Source organism: Girardinichthys multiradiatus, chromosome 15 (assembly GCF_021462225.1).
Source record: "Girardinichthys multiradiatus isolate DD_20200921_A chromosome 15, DD_fGirMul_XY1, whole genome shotgun sequence".
Taxonomy (NCBI): domain Eukaryota; kingdom Metazoa; phylum Chordata; class Actinopteri; order Cyprinodontiformes; family Goodeidae; genus Girardinichthys; species Girardinichthys multiradiatus.
The window spans coordinates 24,405,933-24,429,826 of NC_061808.1; the positions used below are offsets into that span (position 1 = coordinate 24,405,933).

At 41.0% G+C, this 23,894-nt stretch overlaps 1 protein-coding gene across 4 annotated transcripts in view; it reads left to right on the plus strand.

Moving 5' to 3' along the window:
- The window catches only part of LOC124881945 (MAM domain-containing glycosylphosphatidylinositol anchor protein 2-like), a 309,655-nt gene that overhangs the window by 152,610 nt on the left and 133,151 nt on the right, over window positions 1-23,894 (plus strand). For 2 of the 4 annotated variants that reach the window (XM_047387943.1, XM_047387941.1), the window contains 3 exons: window positions 4,411-4,607; window positions 12,377-12,512; window positions 13,436-13,705. In XM_047387943.1, coding sequence (XP_047243899.1) covers window positions 4,411-4,607; window positions 12,377-12,512; window positions 13,436-13,705 — 603 coding nt within the window. The remainder of the gene's footprint in view (window positions 1-4,410; window positions 4,608-12,376; window positions 12,513-13,435; window positions 13,706-23,894) is intronic. The other 2 variants (XM_047387942.1, XM_047387944.1) reach the window with 1 other exon arrangement.

The following is a 23,894-nucleotide window of genomic DNA, read 5'->3' on the forward strand; positions in this document are numbered from 1 at the left end:
TATTTTCATTATCCCAGGATATAGTATAGTTAAAATAATGTCAAACTTTAATAAATCTAGTCATGAATGAGGATTTTACCTTAACAGGCCGTTTCAAGCTGAATCTGTTTCCACTGCAAGAACCTTTTCCAGGACCCAGAGCCATGCTTTTCCACTGTTATTTCCACTGCAGGGACCAAGACCAAATCAGATCAGATGTTGGTTGGGAGTTAGTAATTTTGGTATCTATCCTGGACTATATAACTTTTGTGGTTTGAGGCTGGTAAGCTTTTGCTAGTAGTAGTTTTAGTTTTAGTATTTTCCATCTACTGTTCATTATTAATCATATGGAAAAAATATTTAGTTTTTATGTTGGCAAATATCTATCATCTTAAATATAAATATATCCCCAATCCCCCAGGACTGTGTATCATACACCAATTAAGTTGAAAAAAAGGTGGCAGCTGCTTAAGTGTGTATTTGTGTGGTTAATGCTTCTTTGTAACACACAGTGCTGGCTTTAATTATTAAAAGTCTGTCTGCAGCTTTTTTTTTCCTTTATTACAATGTTTGATTAAAGTTTGTTACAGTTCGACCTCTCCATAAGATTGAAGTGACTTTATATAACTTGTGAAATGTAAATGCTGAGACAAAATCATTGATTAAAGTTTAATTCTCAGAATTAAAGCTTTTTATTTCTTCAATGAGATCCTCTTTCTCTCATCTGCACATCTGAGAAAGATGTGTCTCAGCAGTCCTGCTGTTGGAGGAGTGACTCTCTTGATGTGAGGGAACATTATTTTTATAAGCAGCACTGTTTTGTACCCCTCAGTAGAAACACACACAAGAAAAGGCCAGAGTAAAACAGAACTTCCAGGAAATTTACTTCTACGGGAAAAATGTTGCAGGTTGCGTAGTAGAAAAGCTGCTAAAGTGAAACTAGCCGACCATACTGCATGATTTCAAGCAAAGTTACCACACATTAAAAATTCATTGACAAACGTTTCTAGATTGCTTTAAGACTGCCAAGTAATAACTTGTCTAATTAACAAATGCTAGAGCTACTCTGCCCTTTAGCCATAAATTAGAATTATATTATTTTCACTTTATTGACCCTCTGTTTATATTGTAACAGTTTGAAGTTTATGCAGTCCAAATCCATTCAGATATGGATTTAAAATAATGTTCATTTAACCAAAATGTTGTTTTTTCTACTGGGAAATTACAACGGATTGCTCAAAAGTTAATAAAAAAACTTTATACACATTTGTTGTTTATTTACATTTTAATATGAAATGGCATGTCAAAACAATTTTAAAACGGATACCTACTGTACTTGATTGGGGTGTTTGTGATCATTAATGCTATTTGCTTGATTAATCAGATATTGAGACAATGCAGACGGCGAGGAGCAAACAAGTAGCAGAAAAAAATCTGTTTTAGTGGATCAAGGCCAAGTTTGGCCGGTCTTGAACTTGAAATATCATAATCTGACTTCCAGACAAAAGAAACATGTTCACATTAAAAGATCTGCCAGAGATATGAATAATTTTGGGCTCAACTGTAGAGACCTTTAAAGTATTTTTGTTAGTTTTTTTTATCATGGATTCTTTCTTTTCTTTCTCATTTTGCCCTTGGCAGAAAATAAAACTAATTTGCTTGTCAGTGACATAATGGCACCATTTCTGCTCATGAAAGACACAAATGTCATTCAGGTCGGCAACGACCCCCAGGACAGTCATTAGGTGAAATTAGAGGCATGCTTCTGTCGCTCACGGCTGACAGCATGATAGGTATCTTTTCTTTGGTGACTTCATCACATCAGGTGCAAAGGGTGAAAGACATCAAAGTCAAGAAAATATAGACAAACTGGTTTTGGTTTTGCAGCCAAGGGACAGACTCCCAGGTCTCTGGATGTGCATGTGTGGGTAGGTGGAGTTAAGCAACGCATGTTTTCACATAGCTGCTGTTTTTTTTAGCGAGCCTGTATGTGTGTTAATCAGATGGGAGTATCATCATCTTCAAACATTGTTAAAGGTTTTCACACTGTGGAGACTGAAATGATTGGTGACAAACTTAAGTGCAGCTTTTTTTATGTGCCTGCCTTGCGAGATCACCCATGAGTAACACAGGCATTGTATTGAGCGTTTGCACATCAGTGTATCATGCTGCCCTTCCCCCAGTGTTTTCCTATCAGTGAAATTCAGAGATTTGAGGCTTGTCATAGTTGGTAGAGGTTAGCAGAAGTGAGGCTACGGTTAGTGCACTGGAGCGTTTAGCTGTACATGGGAAGATTTACCGGCCTGTGAAGCCATAAACCTACAATTACAAACCCTAACAACTCTGGCACAGGCAGTCTGTACAACGCAGTTTTCCTCTGGGCTCAGGGATTTAAGCCTCACAATCAGTCAAGCGTGACGTAAGAAGCTAATTGCACAAGAATGACACACATACACGCCCAACCTCCTTACAGGAGGGAGACTGATGTCGGTGGTGGAATTTTGTTTGAAATTCATCAAATTTTAATCCAGCTCGTTCATTTCCATATTTCCATATTTATCTCCACGCTTCTAGCATCCACTTTCTTCCTGCATATCATTTTGGCCCTATTAATAGCTCAAACTGCTCCTTACCTTAGACACTCGCTAACAGGGGAAGACGCTTTCACCGTTGTCACCGCAACCTCGTATCAGGTCCAGCATTCAAAGACGTGTTTCCCAAGGTAGATAGGGCTGTCAATGAATCACTCCATTTCTGCCACAGTTGGTAAATTGACTGTTTGATACTGGAAACTAATGGGGCAGGAGGCGGTTGGAGTTGGTGATAAGATGTAGGATTCATACTCTTCCCTGCCTTGCTATAATGAATCAGTGTATTTACTTAGAGCGATCTGCTCATCTGAAATGGTGGTGCGATTGCTCTGTGCTCTCTACGGTGTTGTCACCGACCCCCTCCCCAAAAGGTAATTGGTTTTACCTTAGACACTGTAATAGATCCTGGATGAAGTATTGACCGCAGCTTGACTTTGATTAAGGGGCTGTAGGGCAGAATACGCCTTTAATGAAACTGAGGAATCAGCATTCTCCTGGCTGTTGCGCCAAGGCTGGATGCATCATGGCCCACAGGCACCTTGATTAGGGCCTGATCCCTGGCAAATCCAGGGATGGGGCAAAGCCTCTGAATTAAAAGCGATGAATCCATCTATTAATAATATCTGAGGTGTGTACAGTTTTTCCTCTGGAGGCCTATAATGATTAAAGACGTGTGTATTCATTTACTGTAAACTCTCCCCCATGCATATTCACCCACAAGTCCAATCATCCACCTTGTTGCTCTGCAGCTGAAACACTAACACACTCATTAATGCACTCAATCCATTTTCCCTTCATATGCAAAAGGTCAGGCTTTATCAGTTGGAATTTTAGCATGGGGGATAACTTGAATTAGCTTTTCTCATCCTCTTCTTTTATTGCCTTTTTGCTCATGTTTAAAACTGATTGCATCTCGGACGGAGATGAAAGAGAAGCAGAATGCTCGCCCCAAACCCCCCTCCCCCCCGTTCTTTGAGCATGCAAATGGACATAATCTAAAAGACGAAGTATTAGCATGCTAAAAGACAGCACGGCTATGATGAACACCATTTGCAAAGGCTTAATGCGATAGCTGGGTAAGATGATTAACTTTGAATCCATTTAATCAACCACAAGCGCTTCCTCAAATAACCAACTGTCTTGTGTTCGGGTAAAACTTCCCCTCAAATCTGTTGGGGATTGGATGGATGTGTCAAATCACAGCATTTCTAAATCAGAGCCGAGGCCCGCCAAACAGGGTTCTTTGAAGTGATGGACATCAAACATAATTTTCTCAGCGGTATTTGTCATCCTCTGTCTTGCTTAAAGCTCACAATGGAGTGCAACTTGGAGCACACAGCAGCTCGATTTGACTGAGGAGTCAATGTGCCCTTGGGCTGCATCCTATTGACTTAAGTGGTTTAAGTAGTGGGGCCTCTCAGCTCCTTTTTCATATCGATCCCAAAGTGCATGCTGATAACCGTCTCTCAAAATGTGATGGAAGTTCTGATCCTTTTGCCTGACCTTAAACCAAAATCAAACAGCTCAGCTTGTGAGATATTGTATTTGTGTTTGCTAATGCTGGAAACAAATTGTAGCTGATTCTGCTATCAGACCTGGTGAAAAAGATTTTCACCAACATAAACTCCAGTTGGATCTGGTATAAATGCATAAATATTTGGAAAAGCACCTCAAGACTACTGTTAAGTATGGTAGAGGATCGGTGGTTCTTTGAGGCTGTTTCTTTGGCATTGCATTTATGTAGTCTGTGTCATTGGTTAATGTAAAAAATAAACTCCCACAGCTCACAGACAGATCTTTATTGAATGCTTTCTCTTCTGTGTGTCTTTTCTTCTGACAGACCTCGATAACCCGGTGATTACGGTGCACCAGAGTATAGGAGAAGCTAAAGAGCAGTTCTATTATGAGAGAACCGTATTCCTGCGCTGTGTGGCCAATTCCAACCCGCCTGTCCGCTACAGCTGGCATCGTGGGAGGGAGGTCTTGACACAGGGCTCTGACAAGGGCGTGGAAATTTATGAGCCTTTTTTCACACAGGTAAGACAGAGGAAAGACTCTGTAGATGCATGTCATAAATCAGAACAAATTTCAGCTGCACAAATCATCAGATTTTATTACTTTGATTGGATACACCCCCCCTTTTTTTTTTTTTTAAGTAAAGTTAGGAGTGGTTATTTGTCTTTGGAACTAGATGTGTCAAGCTTATCACTGCTTATTACCACCAACAACTATCTGCCTGTTTTTTTCTGGATCATTCTATAATTCCAGCTCTAGCAAAGAAGTCCCCCATCACGATAGAACCTACTGACTATGCTTTATTTGAGATACAGCGTACCTAAGAAAGCTTTGCTGATAAACGTTCTTTCAGAAGTTTGGTCTTTAGTAAATAATTTTCCCATACCTCCTCTTTGTACAAGGTTTAACACATAGTATGGGAAAAGAACAACAAACTGCTAGAGGCTTGTCAGGTGTTCAGTGTGGTGTTTTATCTCCAAGTGCATACCAGCCTTATGTTTTCCAGCTTCTGTTTGTACATTCTTGTTAGGATGCCATCCTGGTAGTATTTTAAATTTTAACAGTATTTCGGACTCTTCAGTTTCAGGATCTTTGGCAGTTGTAGTTATAATGTTTTTGGCAATAGCATTTCTATCTTTCAAAAAATAAATAACACTGTAATGTTGTGCAGGAATATGTTGCCTATTTCGGGGACAGACATTTCCTTATGTTCCCCAAAGGGATGCCAGCAAGTATGAATGCTTAGAGGTTGTTACTTTCAAAAAACTACTCTTAATCTGAAAAACAGGCCTAATTGGAACTCTTATTTCTAATTTATTGAATATGATTGTATATAAAATTGGATTTGTGTCTGAAGATGGTCAAAATTAAATGCATCAGGCGCATTTTTTTAACATTCTTACTCAATTAAATACTACTAATAGTAATTACTAAAATGAATTCTGACAGACAAAGAGAATTAATGCTTTATCAATATGAACAGCAGATTCTGTAGAGAACAATTGCTACTCTAATGCCAGTTTAGAACTCTTACCCAAGTGCATGTAAGAAAAAAATCAAAATGCTTTATTACAGCTGAAATACTTATTGGCAAAAAAATTATTCAGCTTTCGTCTGTCTCATGAAATTCAGCTCCATCTCCAAAGGAGAGTGTTTGTGGCAGATACTTTATGCGCTCATAAATCATTAAACATATTGATTCCTTCAGTCACATATGACAGGTGTGGAATAAAATATTGTGTTTACAGCACATTTATAATGATTGTGCCAGTAAAAACAAACAAAAGATTACTTCTGCTCATAAATCAAAGCAATTACAGGGGCTTTATAATTGTTACTCAAAATTCTAATCCAATTCAATAGAGAACTTTATTCTGAAAATCGTGTTTTACATATAAAGTTAAAGCTTAAATGTGTTGGCATAAGCAAGAAGCACAATAGTATTTTATCCAGGCATACACACATACTCTGCCTTATTACTACAAATATAGGCAAGGTTTGGTTCATAATTAACAAATAATCCCCATCACAGAATAATGGCAATCATATAGAAAATGGCGTAATTATAGCTTTTCAGTTTCATTTGTCTACCTCATGCCCGACTAAACTCAGAGAGGGACAGTATAACTTGTCTTAATTAACCCCCTGAAAAGCAATAATAGAGTCCCCTAACCCAGTTTCATAGTTTGCATGCATATTTGTGAAATAGTTTCTATTACAATCAGGGTTTTTTTTCTGTTGAATGAAGCGGATTCTCTATGCAGTCTGCAAACTGAAAAGCTTTGTTCCAAAAAGGATTTTCTGCAGTCAACAAAGAGCTGGTTGAAATTGTTCCATCACTTGTGAAGGTATTGTAGTTTTTCAATACATTGAGTTAAATGTGATTTGGTACGAACTTGGAAGTCGAGATCAATGAGAATGTAAGTCTGCACCAAAAAAAAGGAGCGGAAAAGAGGCTTAGGCAATAAAGAAAGAGAGGAAAAGGAAGTGAAATTGATGTTTGGCCAAATGGAGAAAGATGGCTGTTAACTAATGGAGTGGGTAAAGCAAAATGAAGAAGCTGCACTACAGGGCCTTGAATAACACTTATCCCATCTGCACTCCATCCCTCCTACTGCCCTCTATTAGAGCCTTAATTGGGTCTGAAAATTAGAGCACAAACTAAAACCCACATATTAAGATTTTGTGAGACCCACTCCAAATAATTCATTCATAACTATTTTCATATCTAAACCTGTATATTACCCAACGACAGTTAAGGGACTCAGGAAAGAAGACAAAAGGATTTCCTGTAAAATTTCTCTTTCTGACTCCTACCCTCATTTATTCTTCCCTTTCCTTTGCATTATCATAAGCCTTGCAGATGTGTTATACTCCCAAAGACGTTACAAACATGCAGACGTAGCATTTTAAATTTGCTACAGGGAACTAGAGTATAATACAACCTCTGCCCAGAGCTGTGGGTTTATTAAAGAAACCCTCTATTTTCTGCTGCCAGTTATTTTCTCCACATATCCTCATTTTTACATATATTGACACTATGCACTGTGGAATTCTTAAATATACTTGGGGATACTGTTGAAATGTTGGAGACTGGTAACTGTTAAAAGTACAAAAAGTCAAAAATAGTGTTTTCTCCATCTGTTTTCACCATGTGGCTCTTCTAATTAATAATTTGATGGCTGTGGTGAAAAGCTTAATTAAAATTAACTTATCTCTTAATATTGGCTTTTGTTGCAACAAGAAAATCCCACTGTGGGATTTTCATGATGTGGAAAATAATTTATCCCAAAGCCACTTCACTGCTTTTCTGCCCTTGCTGTGAAAACCTACACATTAAGAAACCAAAACAGGACTTCTACCAGTTTTAGCTCGGCATAAGGTGATGTGGGACCAAGCATTGACTGAAAATCAACATATAAAAATTATGGTCAGCCTTTTACTCAAACAAAGTCTTTTTTATGGATTGTCTAATAACCTAACAATGTAAAAACACATTATGCTATTTGCTGTTTGCCGTCTGGGGTCGAAGGCCAGGAGAGGGACCAGGCCTTCTGGTCGGCATCTGGACTGGGGTTAGGTTTCGGGTCTTGGGGGGGGTTGTCTGGTACTGGGGCTGGCTTTTCGGATCTCTCGGGATCGCTTGGATTTCTTTGGATCTCGTCCCCTGGCTTCGGTGCCCGGTCCGTCGGTTGGAGGGGCGCCGGCGAGGGGGTCTTGGCCGGACAGTGAGCAGTGTTGATTGAGATGCGGCTTTGCTTTGGTGAAGGGGCTGGCCAGCCTGCTTGGTGTGGCAAGGTGTACCGTGCGGGAGGGTGGGTGGCCAGAATCCTGGGGCACCGCCGGTGTTTGGGTGTGGGGCTGGCGGGTTGCCCGCTCCTTAGCATGCTGTGGTGGCCTTCCTCCAATGCTTCTGTCTGTGGCTCTGGCCCCTGGCCGGGTGCTGGGCTACGGTTGGCGGCCGGGTGGGTGGGGCGGTGGAGCATGTCTTCTGCCTGCAGGGGGGTGGCTGGCGGGATGTGCTTGGCCTGGAGTGGGGACCACCTCCTGGGTCTGGGCGCTGGTTGTATGGGGTATCGGCACCTGGACCTGGGAGTATAGAGTATGTATGGGGAGTGTGAGTGAGTGTACGACGTCCATTGCTGTTTGTGTTTAGGTTGGGTGCGTGTGTGTGAGTGTTTTTATGTGTACACTTGAGGGTGGGAATGTATGACTGCGTGCATGTTTTTTGTGTCATATTTGGTCTAGGGCTGCTCCCTCCCCTAGATCCGTTTAGGGCCCCTATCAAATGTGGGGCCTATTTCCTCCCCGCCACACTACCTGGCGGTGGTTGGTGTCTCTGCCCACCGATCTACATGTACAGGTCCTTCTCAAAATATATTAGCATATTGTGATAAAGTTCATTATTTTCCATAATGTCATGATGAAAATTTAACATTCATATATTTTAGATTCATTGCACACTAACTGAAATATTTCAGGTCTTTTATTGTCTTAATATGGATGATTTTGGCATACAGCTCATGAAAACCCAAAATTCCTATCTCACAAAATTAGCATATTTCATCTGACCAATAAAAGAAAAGTTTTTTTAATACAAAAAACGTCAACCTTCAAATAATCATGTACAGTTATGCACTCAATACTTGGTTGGGAATCCTTTTGCAGAAATGACTGCTTCAATGCGGCGTGGCATGGAGGCAATCAGCCTGTGGCACTGCTGAGGTCTTATGGAGGCCCAGGATGCTTCGATAGCGGCCTTTAGCTCATCTAGAGTGTTGGGTCTTGAGTCTCTCAACGTTCTCTTCACAATATCCCACAGATTCTCTATGGGGTTCAGGTCAGGAGAGTTGGCAGGCCAATTGAGCACAGTGATACCATGGTCAGTAAACCATTTACCAGTGGTTTTGGCACTGTGAGCAGGTGCTAGGTCGTGCTGAAAAATGAAATCTTTATCTCCAAAAAGCTTTTCAGCAGATGGAAGCATGAAGTGCTCCAAAATCTCCTGATAGCTAGCTGCATTGACCCTGCCCTTGATAAAACACAGTGGACCAACACCAGCAGCTGACACGGCACCCCAGACCATCACTGACTGTGGGTACTCGACACTGGACTTCTGGCATTTTGGCATTTCCTTCTCCCCAGTCTTCCTCCAGACTCTGGCACCTTGATTTCCGAATGACATGCAGAATTTGCTTTCATCCGAAAAAAGTACTTTGGACCACTGAGCAACAGTCCAGTGCTGCTTCTCTGTAGTCCAGGTCAAGCGCTTCTGCCGCTGTTTCTGGTTCAAAAGTGGCTTGACCTGGGGAATGCGGCACCTGTAGCCCATTTCCTGCAAACGCCTGTGCACGGTGGCTCTGGATGTTTCTACTCCAGACTCAGTCCACTGCTTCCGCAGGTCCCCCAAGGTCTGGAATCGGCCCTTCTCCACAATCTTCCTCAGAGTCCGGTCACCTCTTCTCGTTGTGCAGCGTTTTCTGCCACACTTTTTCCTTCCCACAAACTTCCCACTGAGGTGCCTTGATACAGCACTCTGGGAACAGCCTATTCGTTCAGAAATTTCTTTCTGTGTCTTACCCTCTTGTTTGAGGGTGTCAATAGTGGCCTTCTGGACAGCAGTCAGGTCGGCAGTCTTAACCATGATTGGGGTTTTGAGTGATGAACCAGGCTGGGAGTTTTAAAGGCCTCAGGAATCTTTTGCAGGTGTTTAGAGTTAACTCGTTGATTCAGATGATTAGGTTCATAGCTCGTTTAGAGACCCTTTTAATGATATGCTAATTTTGTGAGATAGGAATTTTGGGTTTTCATGAGCTGTATGCCAAAATTATCCGTATTAAGACAATAAAAGACCTGAAATATTTCAGTTAGTGTGCAATGAATCTAAAATATATGAATGTTAAATTTTCATCATTACATTATGGAAAATAATGAACTTTATCACCATATGCTAATATTTTGAGAAGGACCTGTAGTTCTCGGTGTCCGGGGCTGGGTGCTTTGGTGTATGCTGGCTCGATCCCGGTGGCTGCTTGCCGGGGCCTGGACCTCTGGGCTCTGTCGGGCCTCTGCTTGGGGGGTGAAATGTCCCGGGGTCTCGGGTCTCTGGATCCATGGCTGTATCTGCTCGGGTGTAGACGGCTGCTGGCAGGGACTGTGGGCTGGTCGCTGCAGCTCCCTGGGGCTTCTACACTGTGGCTGTTGGGTGGTTTTTTGGTAAAAAAGCTGTTAATATGAACGTTTATGCAGGTGTAGAAGCAAGCAGGGTGTTATCTTGTATTCTTTTCATCCTTCTTTCTTTCCTCCATTCTTTTCTCATTCTCTCCTCTTTTCCTTTGCCCCACCTCTCTCTCTTTCATGCTTCTTATTTTTTTCTGTTTCATTTCTCTCCGTAAAAAAAAAAAACAATATGCAATATAATAGCACAATAACCAAAGTGTGCCAAAAAAGTAACATTGAATGCAGTCACAACAGCATTTATGTAAATCCTTTTGAAGGTGCTGCGTTTCTAGCCCTTTCAGTATATAGGGTCATAATCACAGGAATTGATGTCTCTCTACTGAGGCAGGTTAGTGTGGGGAGAAGTGTAGATTTTTAAGACAAAGAGTACTCCCTGAATTTAGAGAATACACTTTGCTTTGTGGTGTTTGAAAGAGAATTCACATCTCAGCCTGTTAATCAAGATCAAGTTTGGTAAAAAGTCAGTCAGTCATTTTCTACCACTTATTCCATAGTGGGTCACGGGGGAGCTGGTGCCTATCTCCAGCAGTCTATGGGCAAGAGGCGGGGTACACCCTGGACAGGTTGCCAGTCCATCGCAGGGCACCACACATACAACCATACACACACTCATTCATACACCTATGGACAATTTAGAGTTACCAATTAACCTAACAGGCATGTTTTTGGACTGTGGGAGGAAGCCGGCGTACCCGGTGAGAACCCACGCATGCACAGGGAGAACATGCAAACTCCATGCAGAAAGACCCCAGGCTGGGAATTGAACCCAGGACCTTCTTGCTGCAAGGCAACAGTGCTACCAACTGTGCCACCGTGCAGCCCCAGTTTGGTAAAAAAAAAAGAGAATAATAATAACAGGGCATAGAGCTTTTTCTTTAGTCTTAAACAACTCCTACATGTTCCAACGGAGGGTTTAAACCTTGTATTTCTATTGCTTGGAAAAAAAAAAAAACCCTCTTTGACTGGACTTGAATCTGGGCTTTGCTGAAATATCATTAATAACAAATGGGGCTGTTTTTAAGCCAGAAAAATGTCCTGTTATCCATTTACAACCACATTTTCTTCATTCAGTTACCTGTTGGTTGAAAATATTTAACTAAAGCCGCCGCAGAGAAAACAGGCGTAAATAATGTTCACAGAACTCAACATTAAAGTTCCCCCCATAATTTATCTTCCCTTTACTGTCTGCTAATAATTCCTGGTGCTGAAGCCATTTTGTATATAGTAGTAATCAGTCTTCACATTAATTTGTCCATCCCTCTTACCCAAGTTTGAGCTTTTTTCATTTCTTTCTTTAGTCCTTAAATTTTCCAAAGAAAATTTCATTCCCTTTAATTTCCCCTCTCTTCCCCTTTAATTTCCCCACCTTAACCATTTCTACATTACTACCAACCTCATCCCAACTGCTTCAAAGCAGAGGAGGTGACAGAAAGAGAAAGGGTGTGGAATGTGAGGCCCATGGCTAATGTAATACAATTAAGAGATTATTTGGCTTCTTTGGATTTAAAAGGGTCTAAAAGACAGTGGTGATTGCCATGTTTTCTGGGCAGCTGCAGCATGTGTCTGACTCATGTTTTAATCTGCCTTCCTTTGCGTTCCTCGTCCCTACACCCACACACTGGAGTCAGCCAGATCAAAGGTTTACATCCTCATCATAACCTTTTGGGCGAGGCTTGTGGCTGACAGGCCCAGTTGGAATCAAACACACATTCTCAATGAGATAGCCATTTCTGTGGAGAGCTCCCCTACTGAGCCCATCCATATTTCTGTAGCTCTGCTGTGAAAATTCTGCAGGAGCCTTTTCTGTGGAGTAATCCTCTCACTGGTAGCAGGCAAGCTGACAAATTTGAGTGCTGTGGTAATATGTTTGAATTCGGCACTCTTCTCTCCCTTTTGCCATTGTTAAAGCTGCAAATACATATTCATGTCTTTGACATTTCTCTGGAGCTGTTAGGCCTTTTTCATAGATATATTTTTATAGAATTCCTGCTTTTAATTAGGATGATGCTTTTGCACATATTTGCATACCAGTGTTGGTTTGGTCTGAGCTGCAGGGGGAAACAAAGATCCTGAAGCTGAAGAACCTGCGTCCTCAAGATTATGCCAACTACAGCTGCATTGCCTCCGTCCGAAATGTGTGTGGGATTCCCGACCGCAGCGTTATCTTCGGGCTCACCAATAAGACAGGTACAGAAAAATATTATTTTATTGTTTAAGTTGAATCTTTCATTTTGCTTGTGTTATCATTTATTTTTAGCTGATTACTTTGTTTTTCTATCTACATGTAATAACTTTGTTTAGGTTAAGTTTTTGTTTGTCTCATTTACACAGCTTACTTCTTTTCTGTAACTGTTGTGTTTTCATGTTTTATATGTGCAAATAATGTAAATCAAATGAACTAAACACACTGATAGGTATATTTTACACACCACTTACTATTCTATATAGAGATGCACAAATCTGTTTTTTGTGAAGCTTTAACTTGTCTTCGACACTCAAATTTATCTTAAAGGGAACAACATAGCAGTGAAATTGTTATTTTCTAGTCTTTTACAGTGAGTGCTTATTGATTGTTGTATTAGAGGCAGAGGCTATTTCACAAGAGTACCATTTTTAGAGTTGACATTTTAAAATAATTTTAGCATCTTGCTGTATTTCAGTGATTAGTGCAGTTAGCATTGCTAAAACAACAGTCTCTGTGTGTATATTTAGAGAATGGGCGGCTATACTTTGTCTTTGAAAGTTTGACAAACCTGCCAACATTTACAGATTTCATGACAGAGGTTCAAAGCTTGAGAGGATAATAGAAATGACCCAACTTTGCTGAAGGCCTACTCTCTTTAGTCTATCGGTTATGTAGTACACGTCTTGCTCTCCCTCACTTTACCATAGTCTAAATTAACCACAGACAATTTTTTGGCTTCTTATAGAAGGTACAGTTGTTTTTAAATAAAAATGTGTCTTACATCTGATCACCCCATTCTGGTCACAAGCTGATTTCTCGTGGATTTTTCTGATATATAGTCTGAAGAAAAAGTTAAATTAAAAACATGTTTATGCACCTGCGTGAATAACTATAGATTAGACATGAGGATACAATGTTTCCACAGCATCTCCATCTATCAAACTGCTGGTGGAGGATCCAATCGTGGTTAATCCCGGTCAGACCGTGTCCCTGGTCTGCATCACCACAGGAGGGGAGCCACCCCCTATCCTCACCTGGGTCAGCAGTAACGACACCCTGCCACAGAGGAGCGTAGTAAATGGGGGCACACTCACACTTCCCGCCATCACCTCAGATGAGGCTGGGGTTTACAGTTGCGTGGCCAGCAACAATGTGGGAAACCCAGCCAAGAAGTCAACCACCATTGTGGTGCGAGGTAGGAAAGCATGACTGCATGTCAAAATATTCAGTGTATAAAGTACAACTAAGTCATTAAACAAGATGGGTTGTTATTGCAGATTAGGACATCAAACATCGCCTCAAAGTGATGCTATGAATTAGCCCTGCGTGCTTTGTAGTAAGCTAGTCTTGACTAAAACATTGAAAATAGTCCATAGTTTGTGTTTTTGGCATTAAGATCGTGATTTAAATATTATTGTTTATATCATTTGAAATCAGCCACTACTCTTTGCTTGTACTGAAATGAAAATATCACTGAAGTAGTTTTTGGGTTTAAGAATATTTTTAAAGCCATATATTTAACTTGTTTTGTGGATGTCTGGTTGTGCAGTACTGTGAAAATGTGCTAGGTGACTCCTAGTTTCCTTGTACCTTTTTGGATGGCTTTTTCTACCTACAAATGTGGACAAGTAAACAACAAAAGTAGAATTGTCAGGACTAAAAATGTGTCTGTAGGAGATGAAAAGTAATCTATTTTAACAAACAAGAAAAAAAAAAAAACCTAATCCAATACATCTGACACAGTAACTGAGAGTATCATCATTCTTCAGCGGATACCCCAAGTTTTCAACGAACACCCTCTTGGAGCTGAAATTGTTTCATCAAAATGTATTACCTTAAGTACTATAGGAAAAACGTATGTCATTTTGACAGTGCTATTAATAACTGCCAAAGATCCAATTTAGAAAAGGTTTTTTTCTATGTTGTTTTTAACAACACTGCTAATTAACATAATTCTGGACAGAAATTAATGACAGAAATTAATCAGTCGTTCCATAAAGAAAAACGTCAGCATACCTTTAGAAAACCTTTACACCAGTTACTCAGATTATTTGGAGACATTACTGGAAGGTCTGACTACTTGAAAGTAACATATAAGGAAATAAGGGATGACTCAAGACTTGTGCACTGTACTTTATAGTAACACAGAGAGAGTGGAATGTAAACTATTGTTTCTTCATTATATCTGGAAGTGTAATTACTAGAAAAAGGGTTTTTCACTTTGGTACTAAGCAAGGAATTAATGAATTATTTTTAGATTTGGTACAATTCTCCATGCTACATTTCATAAATTATATTGATTTAGAAGTTCGTAGTTATTAATGTTTATTTTTTTGAATTACGGTAGGGTTACTCACTTATAAGGAAGAAAGACAAAGAGCTTTTCAAAAAGAATGTGAAGATTCTCAACATTACAATATTGCTTCACCTAATTTCACAATTTGTATTAAACCCTCCATTTTAAAAGTTGCCCTTATAGATGTGCATGTTTGTGGCCTGTTTGAGGTGTGCCATCAGTATAAGAAAGAATCGCATAAAATAAGAAGACGTTCTCGTAGCTGGCGGAGAAAACGGTTTACGATTACCTCACCAAAGGTACAGAAAGAGGGCAACTTATCGGGACTTTTGTAGCATCTTATTTTTTGCCTTGTATTTCTTTCAATTCTAAGTTTTTTTTTGCACATCCTCCTGGAAAAAAATATTGTTTTACCTACAAATCTTCATCACATCCTTAGTTACTGTTGAATTGCCAAGCAGAATGCAAAAGAATAGCAAGCATGAACCCATTAATTAAAATCACTGATTGAAGTGCTAGTTTACAGGAAAACAGCAGGTCTAAGGTCATTTGTGGCTTTTTGGTCATTATCAGAAATGTTATTTTTCCCTGCTGCTCTCCACCTGAATGGCATCAGTAGCAGATGGTGGCTATAGCTCATTATAGAAATAATAATTGTTTATTGAGAAATAGCTTTTAATGCTTTTTATTATGCCCGTTTATGGATTCTCAGTCTTGAATCTGGGACTTTATATAAACAACAAACCATAAAACTTTTACCATGCAACCTGCTCAGATCGACCAGGATTTCACAAAGTGTTTAACGTCTGAACTAATAAACTGTTGTTACAAACCTTCATTGCCAAAGCAGTCATATATCTTTCACTATTCCACATCACAAACAAATTTTAATGTATGTTATTGGGATTTCATGTGATAGACTGATAGATTATAAGCAATTGGGAATTGCATGGAAAACAATATGTCGTTTTCAAACTGTTTTTTACATCTGAAAAGTGTGGGTTGCAGTTGTATTAATAGCCCTAAAAACATTGCAACCATTTGCATCCAATTTTCCCTAACTTGTAAATAAACTCCACCTGTCTATAATTTAAACTCAGTACAAACACAGCTGTCCTGTGAAGGCCTCAGAGGTTTATTAGAAATCATTAGTGGTGGCTTCATAATGCTGTGGGGATACTTTTCTCCACCAGGGACAAGAAGGCCAATGGTAAGATTAATGGAACTAAATAAAGTGCAGCCATTAAGGGAAACTGTTAGAGGCTGTAAAAGACTGCAGAGTGTTTCAGAGGTTCACCTTCCACAATCTCATTGATAATTTGTGGCAAGACTTGAAAATTACTTTGAACAGAGGCTTTACATCCAATCTGAGCTTAAGCCACTTTGCAATAAGAATGGGCAAAACTTATTTCTCTTGATGTACAAAGCCTTTATAGACACACCCCAAAAGACTTATTAGCTGATGTTGCCAAGAAAGTTGGCAAGAAAAACGATGGACTCAGAGGGACGGAATACAGATGTGCTTCATGTTTTGTATTTAAAAATAATTCTGCAATACTTAATATTTTGGTCAGGCAAATAAAATCCCAACAAAATATATTCACGTTTACGGTTATCAAAATGAGAAGAAATTCAATTGGTTTAAGGCACTTTAAGCTTGAGTTAAAGAGTGTGTGTCACTAGCCTTTTATTTCCCATTGTGGATGAATACAAAGATGTATTAATTTCTGGAAACACTACAAAGGAAACATAATTAAACCAGAAGCTTTAAGGCAAAATACCTGTATTGTTCTGCATTTTAACTTTCTAGATAGCATCTCACACACATACAGATGAGCATATTTAAATCAGAACTCAGCAGACAAGCTCACAAATGAAAGTTTCATGCCATTTTCTCCATTCATCGCAGATATTATGCTACAGCTCCATCATCAGGTCGCCTCTGTGCTCAGTCTGTTTGGAGGCTTTTATTTATGCAGCCATACAGTGAGAGGGATGAAAATCAAATCCCCCACAAATCATTCCCAACGGCCCCCCTCGACAGATAAGCCCCTTCTCTGTATTGTGAAAGTGCCCGCACAGCTGAGGACTTAAGAACTGAGAGGCTTATATCAAAGAGAAGATGTCAGGTGTCGCATGGGAGCAAATAAGTCAGAGTGTGCTGACTGTTGGCAATCGGTGCAATACATATCCTACATCTGATCAAAAAATCACAGCAGCTTGAAATATATATGACTTTTGAATATGAAATTGGTGATTTGACAGATCTGAATAAAGATGTTGGAAAATTGCACTTGTTAAACAATAAACAGACTGAATATGCATTATTCTGATTGACTAAAAGTCTAGCAGGATAAGTAGGCACTGATTTTTTTCATGTGCCACTTTAAGGAAAAACAAAGATTCCTTTCGTACAGGCTGCCAGCATTTGGCTTCATTAATACATCATATCGGCTTCCTGATATCTCCCTGAATTACATAACTGCAAAATCAGGTACAAGCATTTCTGATTGATCATTGTGATGTTAACCTTGTATGATTTAAAATCCTGAAAACACTCTGCAACCTTAGTTTTGCCCTGTAATTCAGCATAAAAAGTCAAATTAAATGTCAAAACGTGGCACAGGAGTAGAGAGATGAATTAACAAACCTCAAAATATTGTATCCTACGTATTTCCAAATCAATAAGTCATGAGGGAGGGAAACAAACTAAAATGAGCACAGATAGCAGGGAAGGTAATGCTGAAATGACACAGTTAATCAATGTGTGACAAAGGAAATTGAGGATCAGTAAAAACAGAAAATAAATTGGGGACATTTTCATCAGATCGATGATCGTTACTCTTGTCAGTGCCATTGATAGATGAGAAGACAGTCACTAAAGGATGTGGTGAGATGACATAATGTTTACTGACGCTCTGTAAAACATCATGTGGTGTCAAAGTGAAAATACACCAAGCTCCATAAAAGCCATTAAAATAGCAGATGTTTATCCTGCTTATATGTCAGGTGCTTCACCTATTAGAAACAAAACAATCATCCCCCTCAAGCTGTCACAAGAGGGGGATGTTTGGCACTACAGCTAACAAGGGGTGGGATTAGCATGTCCTGATGCATCTCTGGATCTTCTTCTGGGGCTGATGAGCTGTCAGATGTCCGAGCAGCCCTGACATCAGTGCAGAATTGTGTCACAATTTAAACTTATCTTTTATTTCAAATAGGTTTATTTATATAGAGCCACATTACAGCAGATCTCATCTCAAGGCACATGTAAGCACTTTGAAAGACAAACAACTCTAATTCATCTCTAAATATATAGTATCCAGATAGTTTTCAGATCACTCCATTTTGTCCCGAGAAAGTGCTGTCTTATGTCTATATAAGTGTATATATCTATACTTAATTGGGTTTATGCTGTGAGTAACATTCTTTGTTTGTTCTCTCAATCTCGGCCAATAAAGCTGATTGTGAAACATTTTGATTCCTCTGAAACATTTAGTCCGATTCATATAAAAAAAATAAAAGAAAACCTGAGAGCAGAGTGTACCGTAGTCAAATTTCTTGTTTGTATGTACGAGCTTGAAAATAAAGCTGATTCTGATTCAAAATAGTAGCCGCAGCTAATATTGCTGTATTTGCTGATTGTTTTGGCTCTTTGCTAACTTTCACCCTTGACGTTTTTGGTCATTCCATGCCCAATTAATCCCAGTTGGGAAATTGACTAATTGTCTACCAATGGATATTTTGTACCCACCATGAACCAAACCTTTCCTGCCAGGGTGATGCTGCTGTCCCTCTCCACTTCTCTTTCTGGCATTTTGTTGACTTTTCAAAACAATGGGCTAAGGCACGTAGGTGCAGTCTCTGAAAGAGATGGAAGCACAGACAAGTTGGAAGACCTTACATAAGAGCATACTTGCAAAATGGAATATGCCAAAAGTAATTGAATAAACAAGAATATTTTTTGACGATAACTTTGTTTTTGTAATCATTCGAAGCCCAACCCAATATTGAACAATCATTTCAATTAAATGTACAGCCCAATAGGCCACTGTATATTTATGCCTCATGTCCCCCGGCAGCTGGTCGCGTAGACTGTCTATCATCACTAGATCATACCCTCATGCTACAAAGCTGGCCAACCCTTACATAAGTCTGTGTTACAGACGGAAAGTCTTGCTTTCAGCTCAGAGGTGTGGCTGTTTGACTTCACACCCCTACCAATTCAGTCTCTTTAGAAAATACACAGAGACATTGAAAAGCCATCAAACTCCTGGCTTTCAGTGTTTTATGTTATCTTGACAGCAATCCCTCCTCCTTGGCAAGCATGTGGCGACAGTGGAGAGGAACTACTTGTCACGGTGGGGTTTTGGAGTGGACCGAAGCGCAGACAAGAGCTTGGAAGCAGCATTTCAAAAAGCAGTCTCTCAGCTTTAATCAAAAAAAAGTCAAAACGTAACAAAAACACTGCAGGTACTGAACAGGGTCGAGATCCAAACACTTACATTACAGACACTGCAGGAACATGGAGACTCAAGGCAGGGATGAGGATAAAGGGTCGAGTTGTAACGCAAAGAACCCACAAAAACATAATGAAACAAAACAACTAATATGCAGAGAGAAAACAAAGGCAGGTAATTAAAGGAACTAAGGACAGGTGAGGCAAGGAGGCAGGAAGGCAGAGGGAACAGGTGAACCTAATACAAGTAATTAACAAGACACCGAGCAGACCTAAAACAAAACTATAAACAAAGATAAAAATAAAGCATAAGAATCAGGGATAAACATGAACTGAAGGAAACTGAGAAACTGAAGGGAACATAAGAAACACCAAATCTAAGAACGAACAAGGAACCCATAAAGCAAACCAGATTACAGAGTAATGAAACCTAACACCACACAGACTGAACAGACAGGAAGGGAAGCAGAGAACCAAGGACTAGGATGTAAACAAACAAAATGTAAACAATAAGAAAACACAACCTAACCAGAGGTGCTGGAGAAATATGATAATCAGTAAACAAAACAAAACAAAACACAAAGTCCAAAATGTCACATCCTGACAGTACCTCCCCCTCGAGGTCAGATTCCAGATGACCAAAAGCGGCACACAATGTCCAAAACAAAAACAACCCAACCAGGGTGGGCGGAGGGGGCCTCGGACGGAGGGCGAGAGTCCAAAAACAAAAACCCTAGATCCAGAGGCCAGGGGCACATAAAAAACAAGGGTCCAACAATTTGGCTGCTAATGAGCCAGAAACAGGGCAGCAGACGATCAGGAGGCCTGCCATGGAATAGCCAAAGGCAGGGCAGCAGGCGTCTAGGAAACCGGCGGCGACAGAGATGCATGCAGTCCGGAGGCCGGCGGTGAAGTGGCCTTATTGTATCCTGCATGAGGGACTTACTTTTCTAAATACCAGTGCTTCTGTGATGGACAATTGTTTTCTACTTTTTTTAAAGAATAGTTTCTCTATTGTTTGCTCATGCTTCTACAGCACAGTGGAGGCCTTTTATCTGATTTTAACTAGTACAGATGTTTGCTGTGCAGAAAAACAAGCTTATGGATTTTCTCTGAATCAACTGTGAGCTGGCTGGAAATGTGTTGCGTAAAATTTCCTTGAATACTGTTAAATGTTGCAATTTCTAATCAACTAAGTGTGTTTGTAAGGGAAATTCACCTAAAGAAGGAAAGGTTTCATAAAATGTTTGACAGTCCAACTTGGATCTTGAGACATCGATCAATTATAAATTGTTGTTATAAATTTGAAATAACAATTATCTTCTTAATGTAAAAGTGCTGGAATGTGATTTGGACATTGTGCTAATCTAGATAAGTGTTGTAATGTATTGAGGAACGGAACCGGAATGCAGAAAAGCACTTGACTGCAGCATAGTGGAAATGAGGTTCTTGAGGCATTAATAACAAAAAGATTAACTTCCACGAGTTTCCAAAATGACAAGGAACAGGAACCAGCATGGGAGTAACAGGAAGACCGAGCGAGGAACAATGAAAATCACCACACATATATACTGAGGGAGAGAGGACTGAGAACCAATGAAAATAGGTGACAGGTAATCAAAGGAACTAAGAACAGGTGAGACAAGGAGGCAGAGGGAGCAGTGAACCTAATAAAACTAAAGCATGAGGAAAGGGACTAATTAACACGACAGTGAGGAGACCTAAACGAAACTATAGACCAAGATAAATAAACCATAAGAATCAAGAATAAACATGAACTAAACATAGAGGGCCAAAGTCCAAAACAAAACAACCCATTAGGGCGAGAAACGAGTACCTAAGTCTATGAGGCCAGCAGCAGAGATGCAGGCTGTCAGGAGGCCGGCAGCGGAGACGAGGCTGATAATCTGGAGGTCCGCGGTGAAGAAGCCAGGGAAGAAGCTGATGATCTGGAAGCCCGCAGCGAAGAAGGCAGCAAAGAGGCTGTTGATCCAGAGGCTGGCGGAGATCAAGCCAGCGGCGAAGAAGCTGATGATCCGGAGGCCTGCAGCGAAGAAGCTGATGTTCTGAAGGTCGGCAGCGAAGCGGCTGATGATCTGGAGACCTGCAGCGAAGATGCAAGCATCTAGGAGGCTGGTGACGTGGCCAGAGGAACCCACGAAGCAAGTTCTTTGGAGGTCTGCGACAACGTTGCAGGCATCTAGGAGACCTGCGACGAAGAAACCATCGTCACGGAGGTCTGTGATGTAGAAGCAGGCATCTTGGAGGTCTGAGATGTTTCCTGAACCACGGCGGAGACTTTGGCCTGGCGTCCGGCTTGGACCCAGGCAGGAACCGCAGAGACTTTGGCCTGGTGTCCAACTGTGGTGTGTCTGGCTGTGGTGTGTCGGGCCTGGAGTCAGGCTGGAGTTCCATGAGCATCCCCCATAGGAAAACTAGAAGGTGCTCAGGACATAGTTGTGGAGGCAGCCCGTCCTCGGGCTCCTCCGGAAACAGACGAGGAGGTGTGTCGGGCGTCGTGTCAGGCTGTGGTGTATCAGACCCTGAGTCAGGCTGTGGTGTGTCAGGCTGTGGTGTGTCTGGCTGTGGTGTGTCGGGCCTGGAGTCAGGCTGGAGTTCCATGAGCACCCCCCATAGGAAAACTAGAAGGTGCTCAGGACATAGTTGTGGAGGCAGCCCGTCCTCGGGCTCTTCCGGAAACAGACGAGGAGGTGTGTCGGGCGTCGTGTCAGGCTGTGGTGCGTCAGGCTGTGGTGTGTCAGGCCTGAGTTCCTTGAGCACCCCCCATAGGAAAGCTAGAAGGTGCTCAGGACCAGGTTGTGGAGGCAGCCCGCCCACGGGCTTCTCCGGAACTAGGCGAGGAAGTGGAGGCAACCTGCCCTTGGGCTCCTCTGGGACATGACGAGGTTCAGAAGACCTGCCGGCGGCTCTTTAGGCTTAGCTGCATGCTGAGGCTCTGGAGGCTTGGCTGCATGCTGAGGCTCTGGTACTTGGGAGTTTGGCTGACCTCCAGCGGGGACAAATGCCAGAGCATCTGACTGATCCCCAACAGGAACAGCAGCTGGAACCTCTGCAGCGGGCTGAGAAGATTTCTTAAAGGTTTCTTGGCGATGGACCTCAATCATCTCTACGGTTAAGGGACCTTGAAGAAAACCTCACCATTCCTCCTGCCTTAAGTTGGTTCAGAACCATTAACATTTGCCATGGAGAGTCAGGTGAACCAAAGAGGTATAGAAAAAGATCAGTAAGTACCTTGTCCTTTATGATGATCAATAACACGTGTCTGGGGAACACAGAAGACTTGCTGCATATGCTGAGAGCTCACTTGTAGACACAGCCAGCGTGTGCTGCTCAGCAGCGGCTGCTGCTGCCGTGGATGGCTCGGCAGCAGCTGCTGCTGCGGAAGGCTGACGAAGGCGACGCCGTCAGCGGGAGGAGGAAGACACTGGAGCAGACGAGACAAATGAGGGGGACCTCTGGCTCGGCTTGTAGCCAGGAGAAGCCAGAACCAGCCCGAAGCCAGAACAGCCCGGAATCTCCAAATACTTCCCCCATCCCATCCCAGCCAACAGAATGGGAGAGGGCTCTATTTCTACGTCCTCCCCGTATCTGGTCTTGATTTCCTCACCCTGCTGATGAATCCACTGCTTTAGTTTTCTGCCCAGTCTGTTTGTTGGCTCGGTCCTTCTGTTGTAATGTGTTGAGGAACGGAACCGGAATGCAGAATGCAGAAAAACACTTGACCTCAGCATAGTGGATATGAGGTTCTTATGATAAGTATGTATTGGACAAACATGTGTCCAGACTGTATCCTGTAGTCTTTAAAAAAAAAAAAAAAGTTAGCTCAAGGAGAGCATTTTCAAACATTACATTTTCATAAATGATCGATATATATATTCATGAAACTGTCTACCGTTGAATTAATCAAGCATTTACTGTAGCCTTCTTTGTCTTTTTGAACATATAACTGAGAAGCCATAGGCCTATAAATGCTCAATATGCTTGAAGCATAAAGATAAAAACATTTACATTCATTTTACTGAATTTTAATTTGGTACATTCAAATATTGACAAAAACTTTGGAAAAAATTAATCTAAGATCCTAATGTGTAGATTCAAACCTCTAGACACCAGTAGCTTTAAATAGAAACAACAATGCAAGTGCATTAGGATTTAAATATTTTTATGATTCTCAACATCATGTTTATAGTTTTTTTTTTTTCCTCTGAATAAAGAGGCATATCCTTCTCATTCCCTGGACAATGTTTTCACAAAAAATACGTATTTCTTTCATCTACAAGGTCCTGTGTCATTTTCTCTTTTCCTTTACTCATTCTCCTGCTCTCACTTGCTCATGTTTGCCTCATTTACAAAATAACCTTTCCTTATTCTGAGTGTCAGCTTTTAGTCAATCCTCCATGCAAGCAAATTTCCATATAATCTGTTTTTAAAATGTAATTATTTGTTGCTTATGACTTTGGTTCCAGGTGATTTGGTCTGTGAACAGTGTTCCACACTGTCACCGAGGTGGTTAAAAAGCTCTGCAGTGGCAAGGCTTCGGGGGTGGATGAGATCCACCCTGAGTACCTCAAGTCTCTGGATGTTGTGGGGCTGTCATGGTTGACACGC